At 40.0% G+C, this 25,315-nt stretch overlaps 1 protein-coding gene across 2 annotated transcripts in view; it reads right to left on the minus strand.

The window, feature by feature from the left end:
- Window positions 1-11,918: 11,918 nt before the first annotated feature.
- The window catches only part of CFAP20DC (CFAP20 domain containing), a 177,580-nt gene continuing 164,183 nt past the window's right edge, over window positions 11,919-25,315 (minus strand). For both annotated transcript variants that reach the window (XM_067463435.1, XM_067463434.1), the window contains 2 exons: window positions 23,701-23,795; window positions 11,919-12,494 (listed from right to left, as the gene is read on the minus strand). In XM_067463435.1, coding sequence (XP_067319536.1) covers window positions 12,385-12,494; window positions 23,701-23,795 — 205 coding nt within the window. In that variant the 3' untranslated portion in view covers window positions 11,919-12,384. The remainder of the gene's footprint in view (window positions 12,495-23,700; window positions 23,796-25,315) is intronic.

Raw genomic sequence — 25,315 nt, forward strand, 5'->3', positions numbered from 1 at the left:
TGCTGCCTTGTTCATTTGTATATTTCATTTCAGCCTGTGGGCTTAGTTTTTCCTATTCCACCTTCAGCCTATTTAATTATCTTCCACATTACAGGTTTGAAGAGCCAAACTGTAGACAACCAGGCATAGGGTCATGCCTCCAGATGGTTTACAACTTCTCTAGCTTATCTTGTTCTGTTTTGTGTTTGCAGGATGCCAGCACCTTTGCACAAAGACTTCCATGGAGTTTAGCGTTGGAGCAAAAGTGTGTGACAATCTTATTGGGAACCCTGGGTAGTGTAGTTCGAAAGAATAAATCGTCTAAGTAAGCACTGGTTTGCATAACTCAGCTTGCAGTAAATTGTAGACAAAAAGGGAAAATGGCAGGAAAAGAGAGAAACTGGGATATTCTGAAAGCAGTTTAAAACAATGTGATGACAGTGTTGTGATTTGCAGAAGATAGTGGTTCTATGCCTGGTGAACCTCTGCTAAACCAGACGGGCCAGGACAATGGATGAAGCACTCTGAGTCTGAAGGCAAAAGACAGAAGTTTATTACAATTTGGCCAAAAGGGATGCAAGTACTGAGACTGCATCCTGAAATGTGCAAGCATTCAAACATGACATTAAATACACTTTGATAGCTATTCAGACTTCCTGCTCATCCAAGTTGGCTGAAAACTGGGCTGGCTAGGTTCCACGCTGTGGTTGACTGGAGGTTACCTCCATGTCACAGGCGGGTGGGGGGGGGGGGGTCCCCTGGTGGAAAACAGCCAATCATTGGTGGGTTTAAAGGGCTAGTCCATTGTGAGAACACCCCCATGAAGGGCACAAACCTGAGGAATGAGATGATGTGCATATGTAAATGTGTCTTTGATTGGCTTAATGACCAGTTCCAAAGAAGACAATGGTGAATGGCACAGTAAGAAAAGGTGATTATGCCAGATATCCCAAGGTCTGGTTACTCATTCAAGAGGCTTATTCACCTCCTCCTTTTTAGCTTTGTCTTCTGTGTGAATTGTAAGCCTCTGGACACACCTGGTCAGGTAAACAGTATAAAACACACACACCCTTCATGGTACACCTCTATAGAAATGCTATGTTGCCTGAAGCCTGCACTACTTAATAGTTTTGCAGGTTTACACTGGAAGATGTGACTATGGAAATATGTAATGCATATGTTTCCTGATGCAGGATCTCTACCAATATTTTCTCTTCTGATATCTATTTTAAATAATTATATATGTTATACATTGTTTTGGGGACCCTGACAAGCTGAGAGGTTCCCTCTAAATGCTTTAGCTCAGAACATGCCAAGATGACAGCAAACTCGTATTTTCTTTCTACTTTTTGATTAAATTTTCCTCCCTAAAACTACATAATACTTCCCAAAATCTTCTGTAAATGTTGCAGTGTGTTGTCCCCATCCTTAACCCACATACCCATTTATTTCGCAGTCAATCACCCCAAAATGGTGACCAGAAGTGACATGATGCCATTTCAGATGCTCCCAGATGTCCTGGGTCAGTGTGCGTGTGTGTGGGATGGGGTGTCATGTATCATGTCCCATAGTTGATGGTGGTGGCAGACCTGGAAGTTGGTGATGGAAGGATTAATGGAAGTCTTGGTTCTAAAGGGCTGAGTAGTTTGTAAGTAACAGTTTACAGGTAAAAGCAATTAAGGGTGGAGGCAGATAAAATCGTAAAGAGTAGAGACATCAGACTGGCAACAAAGATCCGCTTAGTCAAAGCCATGGTATTTCCTGTAGTAACCTACGGATGTGAGAGCTGGACCTTAGGGAAGGCCAAGCGAAGGAAGATAGATGCTTTTGAGCTGTGGTGTTGGAGGAAAGTTCTGAGAGTGCCTTGGACTGCGAGAAGATCCAACCAGTCCACAGTTCAGGAAATAAAGCTCGACTGCTCATTGGAGGGAAGGATATTAGAGACAAAGTTGAAGTCCTTTGGCCACATCATGAGGAGACAGCAAAGCCTAGAGAAGACAATTATGCTGGGGAAGGCGGAAGGTAAAAGGAAGAGGGGCCGACCAAGGGCAAGATGGATGGATGGCATCCTTGAAGTGACTGGACTGACCTTGAAGGAGCTGGGGGTGGTGACGGCCGACAGGGAGCTCTGGCGTGGGCTGGTCCATGAGGTCCCGAAGAGTCGGGGACGACTGAACGAATGAACAACAACAACAATTGGTTCATTTCTACCTTTGAAAAGGCAGAGTCCTGGCAACGTGACATGGGGGGTGTTAGTAGAGATGGAAATTCTTTCAAATTCATACACAACTAGGAAAATTGGGTTTATATATTTGTGGAATGTCCAGGGTGGGACAAAGTACTCTTGTCTGTTGGACCTAGGTGTGAATGTTTTAACTGACTACCTTGATTAGCATTTGATGACATGGGAGTTTTTTGGTGTGGCTTGTTAGTGCCTGAGGGAATCTTTTGTTGAGAGGTGATTCGCTGTCCCTGATTGTTTCCTCTCTGTTGTTTTGCTGTTGTAATTTTAGGGTATTTTTTAACACTGGTAGCCAGATTTTGTTCATTTCATGGTTTCCTCCTTTCTGTTGAAATTGTCCACATGCTTATGGATTTCAATGGCTTCTCTGTGTAGTCTGACATGGTGGTTGTTGGTGTGGTCCAGCATTTTTGTGTTCTCAGATAATATGCTGTGTTCAGGTTGGTTCATCAGGTGCTCTACTATGGCTGACTTCTCTGGTTGAAGTAGTCTGCAGTGCCTTTCATGTTCCTTGATTCGTGTTTGGGCAATGGCGCATTTGGTGGTCCCTATGTAGACTTGTCCACAGTTGCATGGTACACGGTAGACTCCTGCAGAAGTGAGAGGATCCCTCTTGTCCTTTGCTGAACGTAGCATTTGTTGGATTTTCTTGGTGGGTCTGTAGATAGTTTGTATGTTGTGTTTCCTGATCAGCTTCCCTATGTGGTTGGTGGTTCCCTTGATGTATGGCAAGAACACTTTTCCTTTGGGTGGATCTTTCTCTTTACTCTTGTGGCTTCTCAGTCTTGCAGCTCTTTTGATGTCTGAGGTGGAGTATCTATTGGCCTGTAGCGCCCAGTTTAGGTGGTTCAGTTCATCTTTGGAGGAGGTGGGGTTCGCAGATTCCTTTTGCACAGTCTGCCAAGGCTTTAATGGTGCTTCATTTTTGACTTGGGTGATGGTTGGAGTTTTTATGTAGATATCTATCTGTGTGTGTAGGCTTTCTGTAAACTGTGTGACACAATTGTTGATCTGGTTTGCAGATGACTAAGACATCTAGAAAAGGCAGTTTCCCTTCATTTTCTTTTTACGTGGTGAATTGGATATTTGGGTGGATGCTGTTAAGATGTTCCAGGAACCTGTTTCGTTCTTATCCTCCATGGCTCCAAATGGTGAACCATATAGAGAATGCCTCTAGAACATGGCCATATAGCCTGAAAAACCTACAACAACCCAGTGATTCCGGCCATGAAATCCTTTGACAATACAATGAATGAATAATGTTATACCAAAATGCTAGTTGGTCCAGGGTGGGAATAACCTTTGCCATCTGTTCTTGCACAACAGGACTCTTAGACTGACATAATTATTAAAATATTCTCTTCATTAGTATGGATTTTGGAACCATAGCAATCAGAGGGAGGTAATTTCCTTATCAACCTTTCATTGGACTAGGCGTTTGTGGTGTTTTATCAGAATCCACGGGGCCTTTCCCCCTAATTAGAGCTAACTGCTTTGACAAGTGAAACACAAATGCATGGTGAAATTGTATTGTTTAAACTCAGAAAGGTGATCAGGGGTTGATTATTGGGATCTGCTTATTTCCCAATCATGACAGGCTTTGGAAAAAGGTTCAATGTGCTGTTGGAGAGAAAATTAAATGAGCCACCCATCGGACATTCTTCAGTAGACATTGCAACTGATAAGCATTTATTTTTGGAGGCGAAATGCATGTAAAGATTGTAAGACTGGAGAGGATTACACTTCCTGATGGTCTTTTTGGAAAGATTGCGGAGGAAATTTGAAGTATTTGGGTTTGCTCCATGTATGTGTATGTGTGCGTGTACACACTCCTGGTATATGTAGACTAACATCTAATCCCTAATTGTTTGTGAATTATGATAAATCTTAACCACTTAGTAGCTTGGGAATTTGGTATTTTTTCCAATATAGTCCTAAAATGTGAAAAATCTCATAGTGTTTGACCATTTTCTCAGTCTTTTCTCCCAAGGATAAGAAAAGGATTGCTTACATTCGTCCTTGGAGTTTTAACACCAGCAGGAGCAGAAGAACTATGTATTTTTCAGGAATCATTTTAGTTAGGTAAACGGCAAGCGGCAGCAGGGCTAAAGAAGACAGAGGTGTCATTCTCCAATTTGGTGTCTTTTCTGAGTACAAGAAGCAGAGTGGGGAATGAAGCTGTCTGGAAGCCGGTTGGCTTAAGGGAGATTTGCCAACTTGTGCACTTTGAAATGTGCCAAGGAGTCTATCATTCCTGACATATACAAGGAATATGCAAAAAGGAACCCGGGGCCTTGATTGATGACCTTCTGTCAAGATATGCTGACTCCAGGCAGCTTGCTCCCAAGCTTGTTCTAATTCCTGCTGCTCCACAGCACCGCTACAGCACACTAATGAGGCCTTATGAAAATGGATTGCATTTCAAAACTCTGCGGTGATGATGGGCTGGCTTCTGGCACATCTAGCCACTGTCTTTTGATAGACTGACTAGGATGCTAATTGTCCATAACATTTATACAGCGTGATTCCCCAAGTCTCAGGTCAGCAACTAGGTTTCCTGCAAGACCACTTTTAAGAACATAGCCAAGGATGATTTAGGACCCTAGTACCCCACTCTGTGTTGCTACGAAGGTTATATTTGTGCGCTGACAGCTCTCTGTATCCACAGAATCTGAAACCCACAGATTTATTGTTATTGTTATTATTATTATTAATTGACACAAAAACACAGTGTGTCACAGCAAATAAGATATATATGCTGGATTTCGTATCACAAAATCACAAGTTGAACACTTCCCAAGCGTCTAGGACTGTGTGATGTATTTTCAAATCATGCGCGCAAATCCAAGTAAGGTGACCTTTTGCAGTTGACAGATCATGATTTTGTCAATGTTTATTGCTTCCAAATGCTGGTTGAGTTCTTTTGGCACAGCACCCAGTGTGTCGATGATCACTGGGACCACCTGTACTGGTGGTAGTGGTGATTGTTGTTGTTGTTGTTGTTATTATTATTATTATTATTATTATTATTATTATTTGAAACACAACAAGATGAGTCCACAGCAGACAAGATCACTCTGCTGGCTGTTGTATTGGCTCACATGTCGGACACTTCCCAAGTGTTTAGCACTGTGTGATGTATCGCTAAATGTGTGATTTTGTCAGTGCCAATTGTGTTTAAGTGCAAACAATACAGGCAAACAATTGTATATACGTTAACAAATAGTCAGTGGAGGCTTGGAAGGTTGCTATTTCCAACAGATAGGCTATAACATCAGCCAATACTTAATACTTAAAAATATTCAGAACGTAGATAAAAATGAGTTCCCTCAGTTCTGGGAAACTGCTGAGAATACTTTTCACACTTTGTGATATATTTACTGCAAAAATGCACATTTTTTTTTACACAGGAAGGGAAATTTTCTGCATAGAAAACAGGTTTCCTGGACACATGTTTCTGCACATAAAATTTAATTGTCCTTGAAAAACTCATGCCCCTCCCTTAAGTTCTGATCTGCAAATAGTTCTGCAAAATGACACAATTTTCAGGAGATTTCTTGAAGTGAGGAAAAATATGGTTATTTATTTATTATTTGTGATTCACATTTCTAGATCAGTTTATTATTCTATTATGTTTAGTAGATCTCAATAATTCAAATATTATGTTACACACATTTGCTTTTGTAGTGTGTGTGTGTCTATTTGAACCCTCTTTGAAGATGAACCTATGGGGCATTCATGATGAACTCTTGCATGCCTGGCCTTCCTACTACACTCCTGGCTGGAGAAGAACACTCTTCTGTTCAAATGCAACTCCTTGGAGCTGCTGTTTGACTCACTGTGAAGAAGAGAGAGATCTCTTTATTATGTTGATGTCTTCCCTATGTTTAGTTACAATTAGAGCTACAGAGACCAGAGTTTGTGTAGGAAAACAAAGCAGGAGAAGGGTTTCAAACTAACCACATCTAACACCATGGTCTTGATCCAATTCAGCCTCATTGACTGACTTTACATCTCTCTTTAAAAAGAATGTCAGGAGAACAACTCAAGGAATTCCTTGGTCATTGTCCTGAAATCATTATAACAAAATCTTTGTTTCTGCCTCCACTAACTGTAAGCCTCTAAATCTCCTGAGTAAAACACACCTCCCTGAATTGTGAGCTACCCACTAGGATCAAATCTACATATCGCTAGAGGACTTGCCCTTTTCAGTATAAAACGCTGATGTTGATACATTGGCTACAGAAAAAAAATCAATATCCCTCCCTTTACCTCAGTAATGCTTTACACTTGGAGGCTTGCTGAGTGACAATGATGAAGAAGAATGCTGACAATGGAAGGCTGGATACATCTTGGCACTTTCCAGACATCCTATTTGTGTTGTGGCGCAACCTCTGGAATCAGGCCAGTGACAAAATTTTACAGGAGTTGAACTGGAAATTGCAATTTATACAGGCACAAAATGTAATTTTCAACTCTTTCTCCCAGAATTTAATTCTGATGCTTTAAGGCTGGTAAAAAACATTATCGCTAGCTCTTGTACAAGTAAGATAAGATCCATGATATTTATTTATTTACTGTATTTGTATATCGCCTTTCTTAGCCAATTGGCGACTCAAGGCGATTTCCAACAAATCAGTATGCATAAAACTTAATAGATAAAAAACATTAAACAGTATAAGACATCACAAAAGCAAGAAAAGCAACATCATCAGTGTCTCATTATTCTCAAGCATTGTCCATTTCCATTGTCAGGTCATTCGATTTCCTATATTAGCTACTCTGTATTTGTAAATGCTTGCTCGAATGCCACGTTTTAACTTGCCTTCGAAACGTCAAGAGGGAAGGAGCAGATCTGATCTCCCTAGGGAGGGCATTCCATAGCCGATGGGCCACCACTGAGAAGCCCCTGTCTCTCGTCCCCGCCAAACGTGCTTTTGACGAAGGCGGGACCGAGAGCAGGGCCTCCCCAGATGATCTTAAAGTTCTCAGTGGTTCGTAAGGAGAGATACGTTCGGACAGGTAAATTGGGCTAGAACTGTTTAGGGCTTTATAGGCCAAAGCCAGCACTTTGAATTGATAAATGTGCACTCCCTGTCATTGGACCAACTTTGTGAAAGTTCAAAAAACAAATGTGCACAGCAGCTTCTGATACAGGGGAAGACCCCAAGGGTCACCCAGTCCATCCCCTGCCATGCAAGAACACACAGTCAAAGCACCCTTGACAGATGGCCATTCAGCCTCTGCTTAAAAACTTGTAGAGGAGGAAACAATATAATATTTCACCTTCAACAGCTCTTACCATTAGAAAAGTCTTCTGAATTTTCTTCCTTGCAATTTGAATCAATTGCTCTGTGTCTTAGGGCCCTTCCATGGTGCATGTAATGGATTAGCCTACCTTACAGGGTTGATGTACAGGCAGCAAACATGCCTGGCTTGGAAAAGCCAATGACAGCAAAGGAGTGGAGCAATCAGGCAGCTTCATAGCTGGAAGTGCAGTCTGATTGGCTGAGAAAATTGGAGGGCATTGCTTAGCAACTGGAGATGGGCAGAGCCAGAGCGAAAGGAGCTAATGTAGCCAGAGGCTTGTCAGTTTGAAGTGTGGATTTGGGGAGTTTGGTGTTTGAAAGGTTAGGTTAGGATTTTTTAAGGGAAGGAAGAGTTTTGGGAAGTGTTTGTTAGGAATATACCTCTTTGAGGAAAATAGTTAAAGCCTTCAGGGAGAAAGAGTAAGAAATTTAGTAGGCCTCTATAGTGTTAAGAGTGCTGGTGTGGAAAGAGAATTCAAAAGGTTCAAAATACCCTGTTTATATTCCTGTGTGTGGAACACTGCTTTTAAGAAGTGTTATAAGACCATTCTCTGTAAAAGTGATGCCTGACAAATTATTAAAACCACTACACATCTTTACTGTATCCGCAACAAAATAAACATCATATTCTTGTTTTATTTCACACAAAGCGTTCATGTGGCTTCTTGACCATTCTAGTGAAGGAGGTGACCTATGAATCAAGCAATGGGTGGTAGCAAAAGAAATCTTATTAATATTTGGTGGCAGCAAAGAAAAATATAATATACAGTGGTAGCATCCCACTGTCCTGCTTTGTGTGTGAGGGTGTGCGTGTCTCTTATCCTTCATGGCCTTCGCTGGCCATACCTGTCGTTCCTTAGTAGTCTGTTTTATTGCAGTGCACTATTTTGAGTGGCAAACTATAATCCAGGAGACCAACATTCAAATTCCTGGTCATCCATGGAAACCCTTTGGATGACTCGAGGCAAGTCAAATTCTCAGTCTTAAAGGAAGACAAAGGTAAATCTGCTCAAAACAGCTCTTGCCAGAAAATCCCTGTCATGGGTTAATTTTCATGTTATTATTAGTGTAAAATAATTTGAAGACATACAACAACAGCAATAAATAAAATGTACTTTTTAAATGTGTATGCTTCTGTTGTCTTTACAGTTTTTCTTCACTGATTCATTTTGGGGGGCGGGGTTAAGGAATTCATTACCAAAAATATATATATCTTTATTTTGAACCATGACTTGTTCTATAAATATTGATGAATAGCATGGTTGAGAGCACAAACAGATATGTATTATTTTAAAAAAATGTATCCACCTGAAAAAAACTACCCTGCCCTTCAGTATAATCCCATTCTTTCAGGGACTCTGTGGACAAGGATTTTATTCCTTTGAATCCATATACCCATTTTCGCCAATATTTCACTCTTTGAAGTCTTTCTGCATATGTTTCTTTCCTTAATTCCCTCTCCTTTCCTCCTCCTTTTGCCATCTGTGAGCATATTCCTATGGAAGCAAAAGCTGTCAGATGACACATTTGCATTTCTTCTTGAAATAAGTCTCCGCAAAAAGGATGAAGCAGGCAGAGTGAAATCTCAAGTATATTGTCACAATCCACCAGCTCCAGGAGTTCATGCACACAAAGGCCACATCAGAATTTCCCTTGTCATTTTTCATATGCCACATGCCAAGTGAGCCATGGAGCACAGTAACCAGACACAGCTGGTGTGACATCCTGTAAGTGACACTGTCACCCAGTTTGATGCTTTGTCAGATGAGATCTCCTGTTCGGCAGCCGTGCCTGCACTTGCCTTGTTTTGAAAATTGGCAGCAGGTAGGGCTGTGTATGTTCTGACAGATGCAGTCTGTTCAAATCCTGTAGCCCAAAGGAAATTAGCTGGCATACAAAGGCTTCACTTTTGAAATATAGCAAGCTTGACTCTGAGAAATGCACACCTATACACATGCCTTCAGAAGGTGGCAGATATTGAACCCAGACCACAATCTCACTTTCCTTTACATTTCTGTCACTTGTTGAAATGTTCTTTTGGGGCGATACTGGAGCCAGACTGACTCTTTTGTAGAGCTCTGGGGGGAACTGGTGGCATCCAGATGTTGCTGAATTGTAATTCCCATCTGTCTCACATAGCCTGGCCTACCTTGCGTAACGGTAGGAATACCAGCAATATTACATCAGCAACTCAAATGTTGGATGTCCCTTACTCCTTATGTAGAAAAAAAGAGTTGGGTTTAATGTATGGCACTATTATTTTCAGAAGACATGAGTAATATTACTGTAAGGAAGCTATAACCCACCCATTTGACAAAGGGACCTGCCGAATGCTTGCTCTCAGTATGATAAATAATAGAAGGGTGTTTGGAATAAACATGTTTATTCTCGGACCCAAGTCCAGCTCAGTTCCCAAGGGTGGTAAATGGGCCTTGAATCTGTTCCTATCATGTGTAAAGGATGCATCCAATGAGGTGGTAAGTATGAATGGAATTTTGCCTATTAAAGTGCTAGGTATCCACAGGATCTGGCCAAAACCATTGTAAGGTGGGACAGATTCAACATAAAAAACATGGCCAGGATAATTAGCCTTCTGAGACTATCTGTGGGCATATGTTCAGTTGACAGAGAAGCATGAATTGCCTTAGGCATGGAAATTTCACAATGCAGCTCCTTTCACCTGTCTTTTTACTGGCACTGGCAAACGGATCTACAGCCTGCTCATTCTCTCTTGTCCAAGTATTTCTGACTAGTGGACAAATTCCTGGGAGTTGGAGTCTCAGACACTTAGAGGGACATAGGTTGTGCAGGCCTGTCCAAGATGGACAGCACTACTTTCCAACAATAGCTCTCTCCTTCCTGTTTTTCCAGCTTGAGTTTGGGTTAGAAAATCAAGAGGCCAATGAAGGACTTCTCTCCAATGTGGTAGATCTCCAATGTGGTAGAGTCTCAGACACTTAGAGGGACATAGGTTGTGCAGGCCTGTCCAAGATGGACAGCACTACTTTCCAACAATAGCTCTCTCCTTCCTGTTTTTCCAGCTTGAGTTTGGGTTAGAAAATCAAGAGGCCAATGAAGGACTTCTCTCCAATGTGGTAGATCTCCAATGTGGTGGAGTCTCAGACACTTAGAGGGACATAGGTTGTTCAGGCCTGTCCAAGATGGACAGCACTACTTTCCAACAATAGCTCTCTCCTTCCTGTTTTTCCAGCTTGAGTTTGGGTTAGAAAATCAAGAGGCCAATGAAGGACTTCTCTCCAATGTGGTAGATCTAGCAAGAAAAAGATGGTGGGCACAGTGGCATAAGCTCTTGGACCTGAAGAACTCCTTCTGGAACATCTTTGCATCTTGTAGTAGGTCATGGTCATGCAAGAAAAAGAGCATGACCATGACCTACTACAAGATGCAAAGATGTTCCAGAAGGAGTTCTTCAGGTGCAAGAGCTTATGCCACTGTGCCCATCATAACCTCCAGATAGCTCCTTGGCTAAAAACATCTGTCATGGACTTTGGCATCATTTCCCCTTTCTCCTTTAACTTCAGTCTTCCTTTTAACCCTATCCCCTTTCCCCACACTTTTACTTCTCTCTTGGCATCATCCAGTCTTTGGGATACTCATTAATTGGTCTTCTCCACCTACTGCCAACCCTGGCACTTTCCTTGAGCTGAGCAAACAGCTGTTTGTGCTGGGCCTGGGGATGGTAGGTGCTGCTATCACCACCAGCTCTTCTAGGTGCCCAGCTATAGCATGGTATGTTTACAAGGTATCAGTTTGAGCATTCTAGGAGCACAGGCATATTATCATCTACTATTGAGCTCTCTTTGGTCATTTTCTCCTATCCCTATTTAGAATCCACTCTTCAGACAAGATGTAAAATATTTTGTGCTATATCCATGTGGTCTCCCATTCAGGTATGTGCATAAGTGCAACAATAAACTGAAAATAAGAGAAATGACCTTCCATTAATACTACTGTGACAGATGCCATTACATAAGGCAATGGCATGACATGTGACCTCAGGGCAATGGAAGCCCACCTACTTATGTTTTCCGTGTTTTAGGTTAGGCAAAGGAATAGGTCCTCCAAAGATGCCAGCCACAGATGCAAATGAAATGTCAGGAGAAAATGCTGCTTGAAAATGGCCATACAACATTCCAGAATGGATATTTCTCTCTTGTCCCAATTTTTGTAGGTTGTGCCAAGTTGCGATTTCAATATTCACTGGTGTATGTATGTGCAAATTAATCTATTATAGATATACAAAACCAGCATATATATCCTTGCAAGATTTATGAAGCTTGTCAAAAACACCATCAAACTACCTGAGAATTTAAAAAAGTGGAAGACACCATTTGAGATTTTTTTTAAAAAAAGAAAGAAATATTGCTTTATTCAGTAATAAAGAAGAGAAAAGGCAGTTCATGGAACACTTCCCTTTGAACATCAGACAGTATTTTCTGAACTGCAAAGATGGCAGTACATCTATTTAAATTATTGGAGATGAAAGAACAAGTACGTGTAGGGAAAAATCATCACACAGTCGTTCGGATTAACTAGGCAAACATTTTTTGATTCAGCATAATTTGTTCACATACAAGAACGTCCCATATTTTACATAACATCAGCTGGCTCAGAAAATATGTATGCAAACTAGAAAAGACTGCAAGGGCAATCTGTTTTAAACACATCACACATCTTTTATAAAAACCCTATAAGATAGTGCTGTACTTTTGAGCAACAGGATTCTGGAGCACATAATAGGGGGAAAATTCTAGTTTTAAATGAGTGTTTTGCAAAGGCCTAAAGGCTGGAAGAGTTCTGAAGAGGGGTCATGCTCCTTGCCCTTGCAAATGACTATGCCAGCTCATAGTACTTGCCAGTTTCAGGATCAAAATAACAGTTTAGGCACGGGTCGTATAAGAGAGTGAGAACTTCATCTTCTTCTGCCCCGAAGTCACCTTCTCCTAAAAGGAAATGAAAAGTCCATTAATTTTCATTTGAACTGGGAAAACAGCAGGTGAGGAGATATAATGTTCTGAGATGACTGAAAGATCTCTACATTTTTGCTTTATTCATGGCTGAAGGGACCCATGCCTGTTAAGTAGAAACCATTGTATTCACAGGTTGTTCAAAATCAGAAAGTGAAGAACACAATGGAATGCTTTGAAACAGGAAAAAGTAAGAAGAATCCCTTTGCTAGGTAACATGAAAGATTCATCTAACCCAGAATTTTCTCTTTAAGGGTAACCAAGCGGATGCCCTTGAGAAGCCCACAAGCAAGACATTCAAGGAAACTTTAGAGCTTGGAGGCAACATATTACAAATAATTAGAGGAACCAATTAACCAGTTATTCTTTGTGCCAGGAAGGTCTGGACACAGCTCTCCTGTGAAAAAATATAGCAACTTGCAAAGCCATGACTTTTCTCAGGAAATGAGCAAAAGTTTTGCTCATTATTCATTCTGGTGAAGAGGGGCTGAAGGAATGCGTTATCCTAATTGTGGAAGGAGGCCGGGGTGGGGAGGTTACCGTCAAATTTTAGTATTTAAATAAGAACCTACAATAATTCAGAATAGTGTGCAATTCTGGTTGCACGACTCCTTCTTACAACTGAGAGAGTTGTGGTACATGGTCATACTATGAAGTCTATAGATGAAATAAACACTGTTGCCTAAAGTTGAAGATGGTACCTGTGAACCAAAAATCATCTTGCACTGTCACAGTCACACTGGTTTTACACTGTTGTAATTGATTTTGGGCAAATCCCCACACATTTGTGATTCAATTTTAAAGCCTTATGTAAGACAACCAAGGAAAGTAATCTATACCACTGCTACTGTCGGCCAAAGTAGAGAAAACAGGACAAGGGGCTTGCTGGAGATGTAAGAGGGTAACGGGATCATTTTTTCACGTGTAGTGGGCTTGTAATATAGTTAAGATTTCTAGAAAAAAGTGGTGAAAGAAACAAACAGTATGATTAACAAAAAGGTCAAGAAAAAACTGGAAATGTGCTTATTAGGACTATTCAGAAAGTGTATCAGTGCAGGAGATGAAGAAATTTGTCAATATTGTTTTGTTGCTGCAAGATTAATAATAGATAAAACATGGAAGGGGGAAAAGAATTAACTATTAAAGATTGAAGAAATAAATTAGTAGATTATATCCAAATGGCCAAGCTGACAAATAGCAGCAGAGGATGAAATAATGAAGAATTTGCAAACAAATGGAGGCTGGCACTTGGGTATATGGAAAAGAAGACAAAGGTAGATTTGGAAATTGCCATAAAGGTGATTTAGTGAAAGAAGACATGTGGGTAGTTGCTGGTTAGTTGTGTGATCCTTTTTTGAGGGGCGTTAGAGGCCACGGGGGTTGGGTTCACTGGTGTGGGGATGGAGGGATAAGTAATGTTAAGGTATAAATAACTGTACAGCCAATTTTGATTTTTCATTTGTTCAACAAGCACTGATATATCATAGAATCAAAGAGTTGGAAGAGCAGGAATACTGCATTCAAATCACCCCTGACAGATGGCCATCATTTTGTAAACCTGCTTAATATTTTGCATATTTTTTCATTTTTTATTTTCTTTCTTTTTGATCATCTATTATTTTATTTCTTATATACACTAGAAAACAATAAAAATTAACAAATGTATACCACTGCTATTGTCAGGACTGAGGATGATTACATGGATCATATAGCGTCATAGGTATCACAAATCAAATAATGTGTGGAACTTCATCCTATAGGTCATAATATTTTTAATTATGTTCACCTTTTAACTTAATCAAGTTTTAATAGTGTTTTAATGTAGGTTCACTGTTGCACGAGTTTTAGGACAGTATCTATTTGTGCATTTTCTTGTTTTTTGTCTGTATGATCAGTGGACTAATCAATAAACTTTATTACATATTGGTCATGATGCAATGTTCCTTATGTCTTTCACAGCCCTCCCCCCCCCCACCCCATTGGCTTGTTAATCAAAATGCCTGTTGCTCACCCACAGTATTAGGCTTCCCACAAAAACAACATTGAAGTCTCTATGTTTCCATAAAAGGTCCATAAATCTGCCTTAACAACTGTATGCATCCCTAGCTAATGAAAACTTGCAGTATCTAGTTCTGCTCAACCAATGAACATCAACATGGTAGAACACAGATGTCAAATTTAAAGCTTGTGGGTCGAATCTGTTCCTCCACATTGTTTTATGCAGTCCATGAGGCTTACAATGCCAAGGTAATAGAGTTACATTCATACAGTCTTAACAATTACAAATGGCCCTTTCAAGCTGATGCAGCATTAGATGAAAATGAGTTTTGACACCCTGTGGTAGAACATAGCAACACCTATCACCCAGTATACATGTACGTCTCTTTTAGTGAACAAATACATAGATACTCTGCAGTAACAGTGTGCAGAAAAAAATATAGCAATATGATATCCCCAAAGAAGTATGGCGGGACTAATTATTATTTAATATTTGTCAGATTGGTTTCATTGCAAGATAAACGGAATAATATAAATATGTTAATCAATAAAATGAATAAAGTAATATAACAAGTAAGGATGGGGATGGCATTTCTTGCTGCTTTTGGAGTTTGGTGGATAAACCTCAGTAAAATGGCAGTGAGGAGGTTTGAGATATTGGTAATTACTTTGCTCTTAGCATTACAACATAGCTGATCCTTGCTGAATGAATCTTTACACAATCTACTGGCCCAACTTCACTTCCTAAAATGCCTATGAATGACACCATGGCCAGCCAGTAGCACAAGATTGTTCTCTGAGAAAGTTTTTCAAAATGTTTGAAATGAAAAGCCCACAATGATGTTAAGAGTAAAGCAAGTAGTAACCTACAATTTCATTGTAGTTTCTCCTGCCGGAATCTTTGGGTGTATCTCTGTTCTCTCAGCAACCCAAATGGCCTAAGTAAGTTGGGTGAGCATTGCATGGCTCTCATTATTAGGTTTATGTGTCAGATGACTACTTTTGATAACAAGTGTAGATGCTTGCTGACTGTTCACACAAGTGTGGATAAAACAAAATAACTGGACTGAAGAAAGCTATTCACATATTTAGGAAAAAGAAATAAAAAGAAGAAAAAATTAGGAAAACCCTGTTGCCCATCCTCTTAATGATAGCTCAGTGATCATGCTCAGTGGCCACAGTAAGATGAGTGCTTTTGCTAGGAATTATGGAAAAGAGATTAATGGTGGAGAAGGAAAAAGTGGAGAAGTAAATGTCACCCTTCCCCTCAGCCTCCGGTGCTTGTGGAGAGAATTATGGAAAACAGATGAATGGTGGAAAAGGAAATGGAGTGGAAGACAGCATGACCGGCTGGCACCTTGCTAGAACATGAGCATTCAACACAGCAGTGTATTGTTCTACTTGTTATTTCTGAGATTAAAATAAACAAGAACATATAACAGTTTCTGCTCACGGGCAAGATGAGACTGGGTGCAACCGTACCAATATTCACACAAACGAGAGGTGAGATCTGCGTAGTTGCATTCACTATCCCAGTGGTGCCATTTATTTTGCACAGCAGGCAATCTCTCAAAAGTAGCTGGTAATGAAATGTGTTGGCAGAAGAAGGAAAGGTTAAGAAGTGGTATGTGCATAACAGTTACATGTCCAGCCAGTCCAATTTATTTTTAATATATTTTGAAAGTTTTGGATGGCTAAAAACAGGGCTGGCGAACAGCAAGGGCTTCTTGCAGGGATCAGGAGGGCCATCCCCATTTTTACTCCTATCCAACAAGGTAAGGCAATTCCTTGTTTGGAAAAATGTCCTATCAGGGAGGTAGTACAAATGTGTCAAAATACAGAGAAATGGCCAACTTTTGAGAAGCTCATTTTGACATCCCAATATTTGAGGGTGAATGGGGACCTTTGGAGGGATGCTTTTTGGGGCTGCATATGCTCTGCAGGATGCATTGCTCCAATCATGATTTTAAGAAAATACAGAAAACAGCGATGTAACAAGAAATTCTCAGCACAAAAGCCTGCCAGTATTGATTTAATACTGGAATAATTTACACTTCCAATATCCAATAGACTGCTCCTAGCTATACATCTTCTAGATTTTATTTATCAAACCAGAATAACCAAGTACAGGATGAGGCAGCATAACTTCCTTTTTTAAAATGCGCGCCATTCAGTCGGTTGAAGACGTAGCGGAGTGCTAGTGGTCTCGTTCGAGAGGCGGGAGTATAAAGTTTTGTCCTGACACAGTTCAGTCGCCACCATGCGTTGAAACAGTGAGGAGCGTGCTTTTGCTGTTGAGGCCTACTTTTCAAGCAGATTTGGAGTGGCCGGCCCGCTCTTCAGATTTGGCTCCTTGTGATTTTTTTTCTATGGGTTTTTTTTTAAATCCCGCGTTTATGTGAACCGTCCAAGATTTGAAGACCAACTTCCAGGAAGAAATTGCCAACATAACGCCTGCTATGCTGGTGGGAGTCATGACAAATGCCAGAAATTGGTTTACTCAGTGTTTGGAGAATGGAGAATGGGGGACGTCACCTACCTAATTTGATCTTCAAAACTACGTAAAACAAAACTTTAGGTATGCATCTACATTATAATTTTTTTAAAAAAAATTCTGATTCATACAATGGGTTTTATTAAGTTTTGAAAAAAGGAAGTTATGCTGCCTCACCCTACTTCTAGGGAGGAGTAGTCAAGACAACTGTACAAAAACAGTTAATTACCAAACAAAAATTCAAGAATTGGAATTCTTCACATACAAATCAATTCTTTAATTTTCTTCAATCATTTGTCAGGGGTGATTTGAATGCAATATTCCTGCTTCTTGGCAGGGGGTTGGACTGGATGGCCCATGAGGTCTCTTTCAACTCTTTGATTCTTTGATTCTATGATTCTATTTAGCAATTGGTAAATAACATTATAGATCTTTAACAAGTGAAAAAGCATCTCTGTGGATGATCTAAGACACCTTACTCAGTTAAGTTGTTGGGTGAGCCTGCTCTACCCTGAGGGTACTTTGGCTTTATTATCAATCCCATACTGGCCATTCCCAATACTTCTTACACACATTTGGGCTTTTCCCTATTTGGTGACAGCTTGTGAATTGTGAAAGGGGAAACTTCTTGAAATGATGGGGGGGGGGGGGTCCCCTGTGCTTGGTCCATTACCAGGGAGAAGTAAGAATTAAGTAAGTATGTATCAGAGAGAGCGTTGAAAAATGGTTGATGGTGCATTCTGAGGAGGGGTTTTATTCTTCTGCTTTAGTTACAGTTTGGAAGCAATCTGTCCAGTGGTGGCAGCAGAGTAGGGTGCTAGAAATTGAAACTCTCAGTATATGTAAAAATGCTCTATGTAGCTCTTTGGATCCAAGTATCCATGAATGCATGTATGAGACCCACTACAGTTGCTTACACCACATATACATAATCAGATTGAAGCACAGAGCTCATCAATTGGATCCAAGTGATAATATGGAAGAGACTTAGTGGAAGAAACACAAGACCTTTGGCTTGTGAAAGAAGAGCCAAAACCTGTTTTGTAGGACAGGCCTTTTGCATCATCTGTCTGTCCCCAAGCACAGTCAAGAGCAGTGAGTCCCCAGGTGTTTTGGCCTACAACTCTCAGATATCCCAACCAGTTTACCAGCTGTTAGGATTTCTGGGAGTTGAAGGCCAAAATATATGGGGACCCACAGGTTGAGAACCACTGGTCAAGAGGATGTTTAAGACGACTTCTCTGTGTTGTTTGTTTTCAGCATTTGTGTTTAGATGTATACAGTACTGGTCTCCAGAAACAGCAATCTGATTTAGCTATTATAGCTGTCAAGGATAGGTTAGTTCTCCATAACATTTGGAAATCTATGTTTGAAATGATCTGAACTAGTGAGCAGCTCTACTTCTTTTGACAGCAAAACTCACATTACTTCATTCATTAGGTAATGCAACATTACATTTTCTTTGATTAGAGGCCCTATCCTATGTCTGAACTTGCAGCATGCTGCATTACATGATCTGTCAAACAAAAGACTTTTTAAAAACATATTATAAACTTTCTGCCATTGCTACCCATTTTCAGATGATGAAGGTGACAGAGGTTCAGCACTCTTCTCCATCTTATGACATAATCCATATAAACAAAGACAGTGGACTAAGAAGAAGTCACCAGGGAACTTTGAATTCTGGCTATCAGCTTCCAGCATTTTCTGTGACTATCCCATTTTAAAGCTGTGCCACAAAGCAATGAGCTATGACACCATTTCACAAAAAGTCTTTCTGTTACAGCTGGAAAAAAGTAAGGTAGGTGATGGATAATAATGTGAGAGCAAATAATAATTCTCAGTTGAATGCGGTTGCATTCCACATTTCATTGTAAGTGTTTACCTCTTTCTCAGAATGACAGTACAAAGTAACTGCATTGTATGCTCTGCTGGCTCAAAGTAATGGCCTGTTATGTCAACAGCAGTGGCTTCACAATGTTCAGGATGTATTTACAGCTGAGATCACACAAGCTACAGGTTATGCTACGTGGAGCAGTGCTACTCAAAGTTGTGGTCCATGGGTCAACTGCTGGTCCCTGGAGAGTTTCCAGGAAAGAAAGAAACAATTGTAGCCAAAGGGCACAAATATTATATCAATTTCTGACACTGAAAAAAAAAAGAAAACAATGTGCCACTCTCCCATAGCTGATAGTTTTAGAAGGGCTGACATAGAAGGTGTTGACTGAATATAGATTTTTAAATCATCAACAGTATCCTCAAATGGGATTAAATAAGTGGTGGTCTTGTGAAACAAGCTCTTCCATAAAAGACTGAAAGCTAAAGTGTTCTGATTATGTTGGATGGCACCATTGAATATTTATAAACTCTAGGTGGATAGAAGTACCATCTTAACTGCACACTCACATTTTTCCAAGTCCATACCACTGCATTCAACCTGTACTCTACCCAATGCCTTTTCTGAACCCTTTTCAAATGGTTAGCGCTTAGGAAGCTAAACAAGGAATCCTGAGCACCAACAGTCTGATGTCATTTAGGAGGCTAGCAGGCAACACATTACCTGAAATATTGAGGTGCCAAAATCAATAGAGAAGGAACCCCTGTAGACCCTAGCACTTATCAGCGTAAGTTAATGTCTCCAATGGTCATGCTCAGAAACTGTAGTGTTAAACATTTGGAAAGCAAAAACCGTCGAATGTAGAAACCACATGGGTACCACCACAACACTTCTACAGCCCAGGAAACAATGCCTCAAAATACAAACTTATGCATATCTATTCAGAAGTAAGATGTACTGAGGTCAATACAATTTATTCTCAGGGAGGCAGGTAGAGCAGAGATGGACAACGGGGGGGGGGGGGGGGGGGAGAACAGAGGCCAATCCCCTCCACCCCTTTATGTAGGGTGCCCTCACTCCCCCACATGGTACACCCAAATACCTCCATGTTCCTTGGTACTTCTTTTCAAGAAGGTGAAACTATGTCAATTCCTTTCACAATTTTGAGAAGGATTATAGAAAATGATAGTGGTATTTGGGATAGTGGGGTTGTGGGATGATAATGGTGGTATTTTGTGATGTCTCCTCATATTTGGGATGTTTTTTGCATAGTTTCCTACAAATTGTATTTTTAAAAAAAGCAATTGAGATTGAGGAAGTAGTAGAAAATTTCAGAGACTACAGAAATGGTGCCTGGACACCAAATATATCCTGCAGGCTACACTCTGTCCATCTCTGAAGCAGAAGATTGCATCTATAGGGGCTGCCCAGCTGCACTGTGTACTTCTGATTACTACACGCAGCAAGAAAGAGTGTCCCCGTAATATTCTGCTTATTAGTACACAGTGGTGTTGGGCTGCCCACTGTTCTGATCTGGCAAGGTAATTCTTAGGCAAGAAAGAAAACAGAAGAAATATGATAATGACAGAAAGGGGGGGGGGAGGCTTTTCAGGAACCCCCCCCCCCAAAAGGCAGCACAATTTTTTATCCACCACATCTGTTCAAACCGACACTTATTCCTCAGTTAAGAAAAGATATATTTGAGAACAAACATTTCACGAACAGAAAGACTTCTAAAATGGAAAAAGTGAGCCTTTCTTGCATTTGCCATGAGTTATGTTCCACATAAAGGATATCACAGAGATCTTTTATTAGCATGAACAACAAAATTGATTTTTTTGTTCTTGTTATAGGATGTCATTAGAGATGCATATAAAAGTTGACAAGGGTATTCTGTGCCAGTAGTAAATAACCACAGGTTTTCTTGGCTGATAACTTGATTTTGTTATCTCTACGTCTTTGAGTGTCTGTGATTTAGGAGGCATCAACCTCCCTCTGCTGGCAGCTGGTTTTTGTATTGCAGTTTCCACTGCAGCGGTAATCCATAGATTGGTGTGAAATGTTTTGGATTTATGGTGCAATATGGCTTGATCCTATCAATCTCTGCATCACAGAATTAGCTGAAATGGTTCAAAGGTCAAGATCCAGGAGTAGTTTGCTCACAGTAAACTCAATGAGATCAATGGGACTTAAGATATTCATGGTATGAATAAATGAAGTATTACTGATTTTAATGGTTCTAACAAGGACTTAACTATGGGTTGGATCCAGGTGGAGATATGATCAGGGTAATTTGGAGTGGACAACTTCGAGGAGGGGAAGGGAGGCAGAGAAATTGGTTCCTCTAGGACCCTTCACTTTTATAGCCCTATTGCCATAAAATGGTAGAATCCATTCTTTTTTGTCCTCAAATGACCAACAGTGTTCTCCAAACCCCTAGAAAGTGCTATTGCCTAATTTTGTTCCTGCATTTAGGAGTACTGTGTTAAAATATTCTCTTAGCAACACAATGTGCTACTATGTCAAAATATAATGTTCTATTCAGTAGGTCAAGCTGAGTGCTTCCTATATAGTAAGTGGTCCACAGCTAGCTGAGTACAATATTTTAGCCAATACCAAATGCTATCAAAGATTTACAGCATGAAGTTCCAATAAAGATTTTTAGTGTTAAGCAACTTTGTATTTTTGACAATCAATGGTATATGCCACCCGAACTTTTGAAAGAAATGGAAAAATATAAAGAAATACAAACTAACAGAGCATGAAGAAGCTTGATTTCTTCATAGACATGTTCCTCAGTACACTAATCTTTATATATATCCAAACACATTTTGAACTCTTTGCAATTACACTAAATGGCAAGGAGTTCTACAGGACAGTTTAACACTGCATACACTTTCTTCTTTTTTATGTCAGATATTTTTCATACAAAATAATCTACAATGAAATTATCTAAAAGAGAAAATGTAGAGAAAAGCATAACAGAAAATTCTGAGGCAGATGGCCCAAACCAACTCATATCGATTGTCATTCTGAAGGCAAGTTAGTAGAATAGAACTTTACATTACAATCCCAGTGGTTTCTAAGGTTCAGTTATCGAGCTGTGAGATTTTTATGGAAACTACAGTGTGTCTTAAGTTAAAAACAGGATTTTATGAGGGTGACAGTAAGAAAAGTATATTGAATGTGTCTTTAACTTGAGGATTACTATCCCATTCCCTTTGGCATGTTTAGAGTCCTTAACATAAAGTATTGTCAGATCCCTCAAAGCAAGGCCTTATCTTGACAACTATTTAGCTGTCACAAATGATTACAGATTTACACAGCCATGAAAAGATTCCCAATTCAAGGAGCACCATCTGTATTAGAGAATGAATCACTAAGATGGCTTCATTCCTGAAAGCAGAGTAGCCAAAATACAGAACTGAGATATACGGGGTCCTCACATTTAGTTCTTTCCACAGGTCAGGGAAGAATGTTAGAAGTCTACTTGACCTGATGAAAGTGGGGAAGACAGAAAGCAGGGGAAGTTGAAAAAATATTTTTTAAAATTACCTTCATTATCAGTTAATGGTAAGAAAGTAATTAATTAACTAGTGCAGTTGGCCCTCTATACTTCCAGGTTTAATACTGAGCTAAGGGGACCCCATTTCATGTTGGGACCCATCGTTTAAGAAGCAATGCTTTAGTATGATCCTGCAATCTACTTCTGTTGGAAATTGATCCAAAGGCATGATGAAAAACTAGGGATTCTAGAGACAGCACTTCTCTAGGCATTTGTAGATCCTCCAGTATGATTCTAGAATTGCAGTGGTGAACCCAGATTTCTGGAGAAGTGTTCTCAAAGGTGAAAAAAGGGTGGATTTCTTATGCATGTTTTTGTCCTCAAATGACAAAATCTCACCTGGGCCATGTGCCCCTAACTTTAGCGCATGTGGATTGCCTATTGGCCACTCATTCCCTCAATTAGTGTTGATTCTTGTTGTCTATGGGAGGCTGATTTTGTTCCCAGTTAGTACTGGAACTGGAAGCCTGCGCAGCGGAGGCTGGATTGGCTTAATATGGTTCAACCTACATCACCTCACCTTATGGACTGCTACATTTTGTGGTAACTGAACTCTTTTTAAATACACACCATGTGAAGTGTACAATCTAATCTGGATATATAACATAATAGTACCATTTTCCCCCATCCTATCCATTTTTGCCTTGCAAACAGACTAGAGAATTGGGTTCATAGGCCTTGTTCACACATACTCCATATTCATTAACTGAAAACTATCATCAAAGGGAAGGGGAAGTATAGAAATAAGGCCCTCGCTATTATCATAATTCTCCATTCTACTTTCATTATAAATGTACAGCATGCTGTAAGTTCAGAGGTACATACACAGGTTATGTTATATATGCTTTCTTCCAAATGTACACAATACTGGTGCAAGGTATTTTGCAGAATTTTAAGTATGCACTTTTTATGATTTGCTCTCAAAATATATTAAAATCTGCTCAGTTTGAAAAGGTCAGATTTTGTATAACTCTTAGAATCCTCCTGCCAGCCTGGTCACTGAAACTTTGAAAATAAGGTGCCTTCTGTATATACAGAATAGTTTGTTTGCATCCATGGGCAATGATTTAGCAGGATTTCTGTAACTTAACTTTTATCATATACATCAAATAACATGGTTGCCAGGACAGCTTGATTCTAACACTTATTACTTTCATTGCTGGAGCAAGCCATATTGTATCTCATTGTCCTGTCTCCCATACAGGACAAAGAGATATGTCCTCTTGCTCTCAATTGGGTTCTGTGAAAAATGCATGGAGAACAACTCTTTCATGCACACAGTTCTTACCTTGAATGCTCATATCTGCCTTGGTTCCACCATTTTCTACCACCTCTTGCTGGCTAGGAGAGATTATAGGAGGGCTGAATACATTTAACCAGTCCCTGAAAAACATAAGTCAAACCAACAATTTCTAAAAGCACAAGCAAAGAGTCAAAATGTAGAACTTATGAAATAGCACATTCAACTTTGTACCAACTCAAATACAGAACGAGATTATTTCTCCCCAATTTTGTGCTCCCATATCTCTGCTTCTTAACTAATTTCTATTTGGCGCAGCTGAAAATTAAAAACAAACAAAAATATAATAGAGAAGCTAAGCCTCTTTGAGTCTCTTTGTGGAGAGAAAAAGTGGAGTATAAATAAACATAATAATAATAATAATAATAATAATAATAATCATCATCATCATCATCATCATCATCTAATTCATACCAATTCTGCGTTGCTGTGAGTTTTCCAGGCTGTATGGCCATGTTCCAGAATGATGAAGGTTTCATCCAAATAGTGAAAGTTTCATCAACATATCTGAACCATGTAGTTGGCTTTTTGTTGCTGTTTCCAGAGCTAAGTTTTCCAATTTACCAAGGTCTCGGTAGCAGACACCATCATACTAATCAACCAGAATTTCCCAGAAGACATCACAGCTCTGTTTCACTATTGCCTCACCATGAGCTACTTCCAGTGGGACAATTAATTCTATGATCAGAAAGATGGAGTAGCCATGGGAAGCCCTCTTAGCTGGGTCATAGCAAATTTCTACATGGAACACTCTGAAAAACAAGCTCTGGAAACAGAAACAAAAAAGCCCCCTCCATGGTTCAGATATGTGGATGACACCTTCACCATTCGGAACCATGGAGAAGAAGAATTCAAAAAGTTCCTGGACCACCTCAATAGCATCCACACAAACATTCAATTCACAATGGAAAAAGAAAATGAAGGAAAACTGCCATTTCTAGATGTCCTAGTCATCCGCAAACCCAATCAACAACTGGGCCACACAGTTTTCAGAAAACCTACACACACAGATAGATACCTACATAAAAACTCCAACCATCACCCAAGTAAAAAAAGATGCACAACTGAAGTCCTGGCAGGTTGTGCAAAAAGAATCTGCGAACCCCACCTTCTTCAAAGTGAACTGAACCACCTAAACTGGGCTCTACAGGCCAATGGCTATTCCACCACAGACATCAGAAGAGCTGCAAGACTGAGAACAAGCCAGGATAATAAAGGCAAAGATCCACTCAGAGGAAAAGTGTTCTTGCTATATGTCAAGGGAACCACTGATCACATAAGGAAGCTGATGAAGAAACACAACCTACAACTATCTACAGACCCACTAAGAAAATCCAACAAATGCTATGTTCAACAAAGGACAAGAGTGATCCTCTCACCTCTTCAGGAGTCTACCGTATACCATGCAGCTGTGGACATGTCTACATAGAGACCACCAACCGTAGCACCCAAATACGAATCAAGGAACATGGAAGGCACTGCAGGCTAATTCAACCTGAGAAATCAGCTTAGCAGAGCATCCGATGAATCAACCTGGGCACAGCATATTATTTGAGAACCCAGAAATGCTGGACCACTCTAACAACCACCATGTCAGACTACA

Source organism: Anolis sagrei, chromosome 2, assembly GCF_037176765.1.
Source record: "Anolis sagrei isolate rAnoSag1 chromosome 2, rAnoSag1.mat, whole genome shotgun sequence".
In the NCBI taxonomy this organism is placed as follows: domain Eukaryota; kingdom Metazoa; phylum Chordata; class Lepidosauria; order Squamata; family Dactyloidae; genus Anolis; species Anolis sagrei.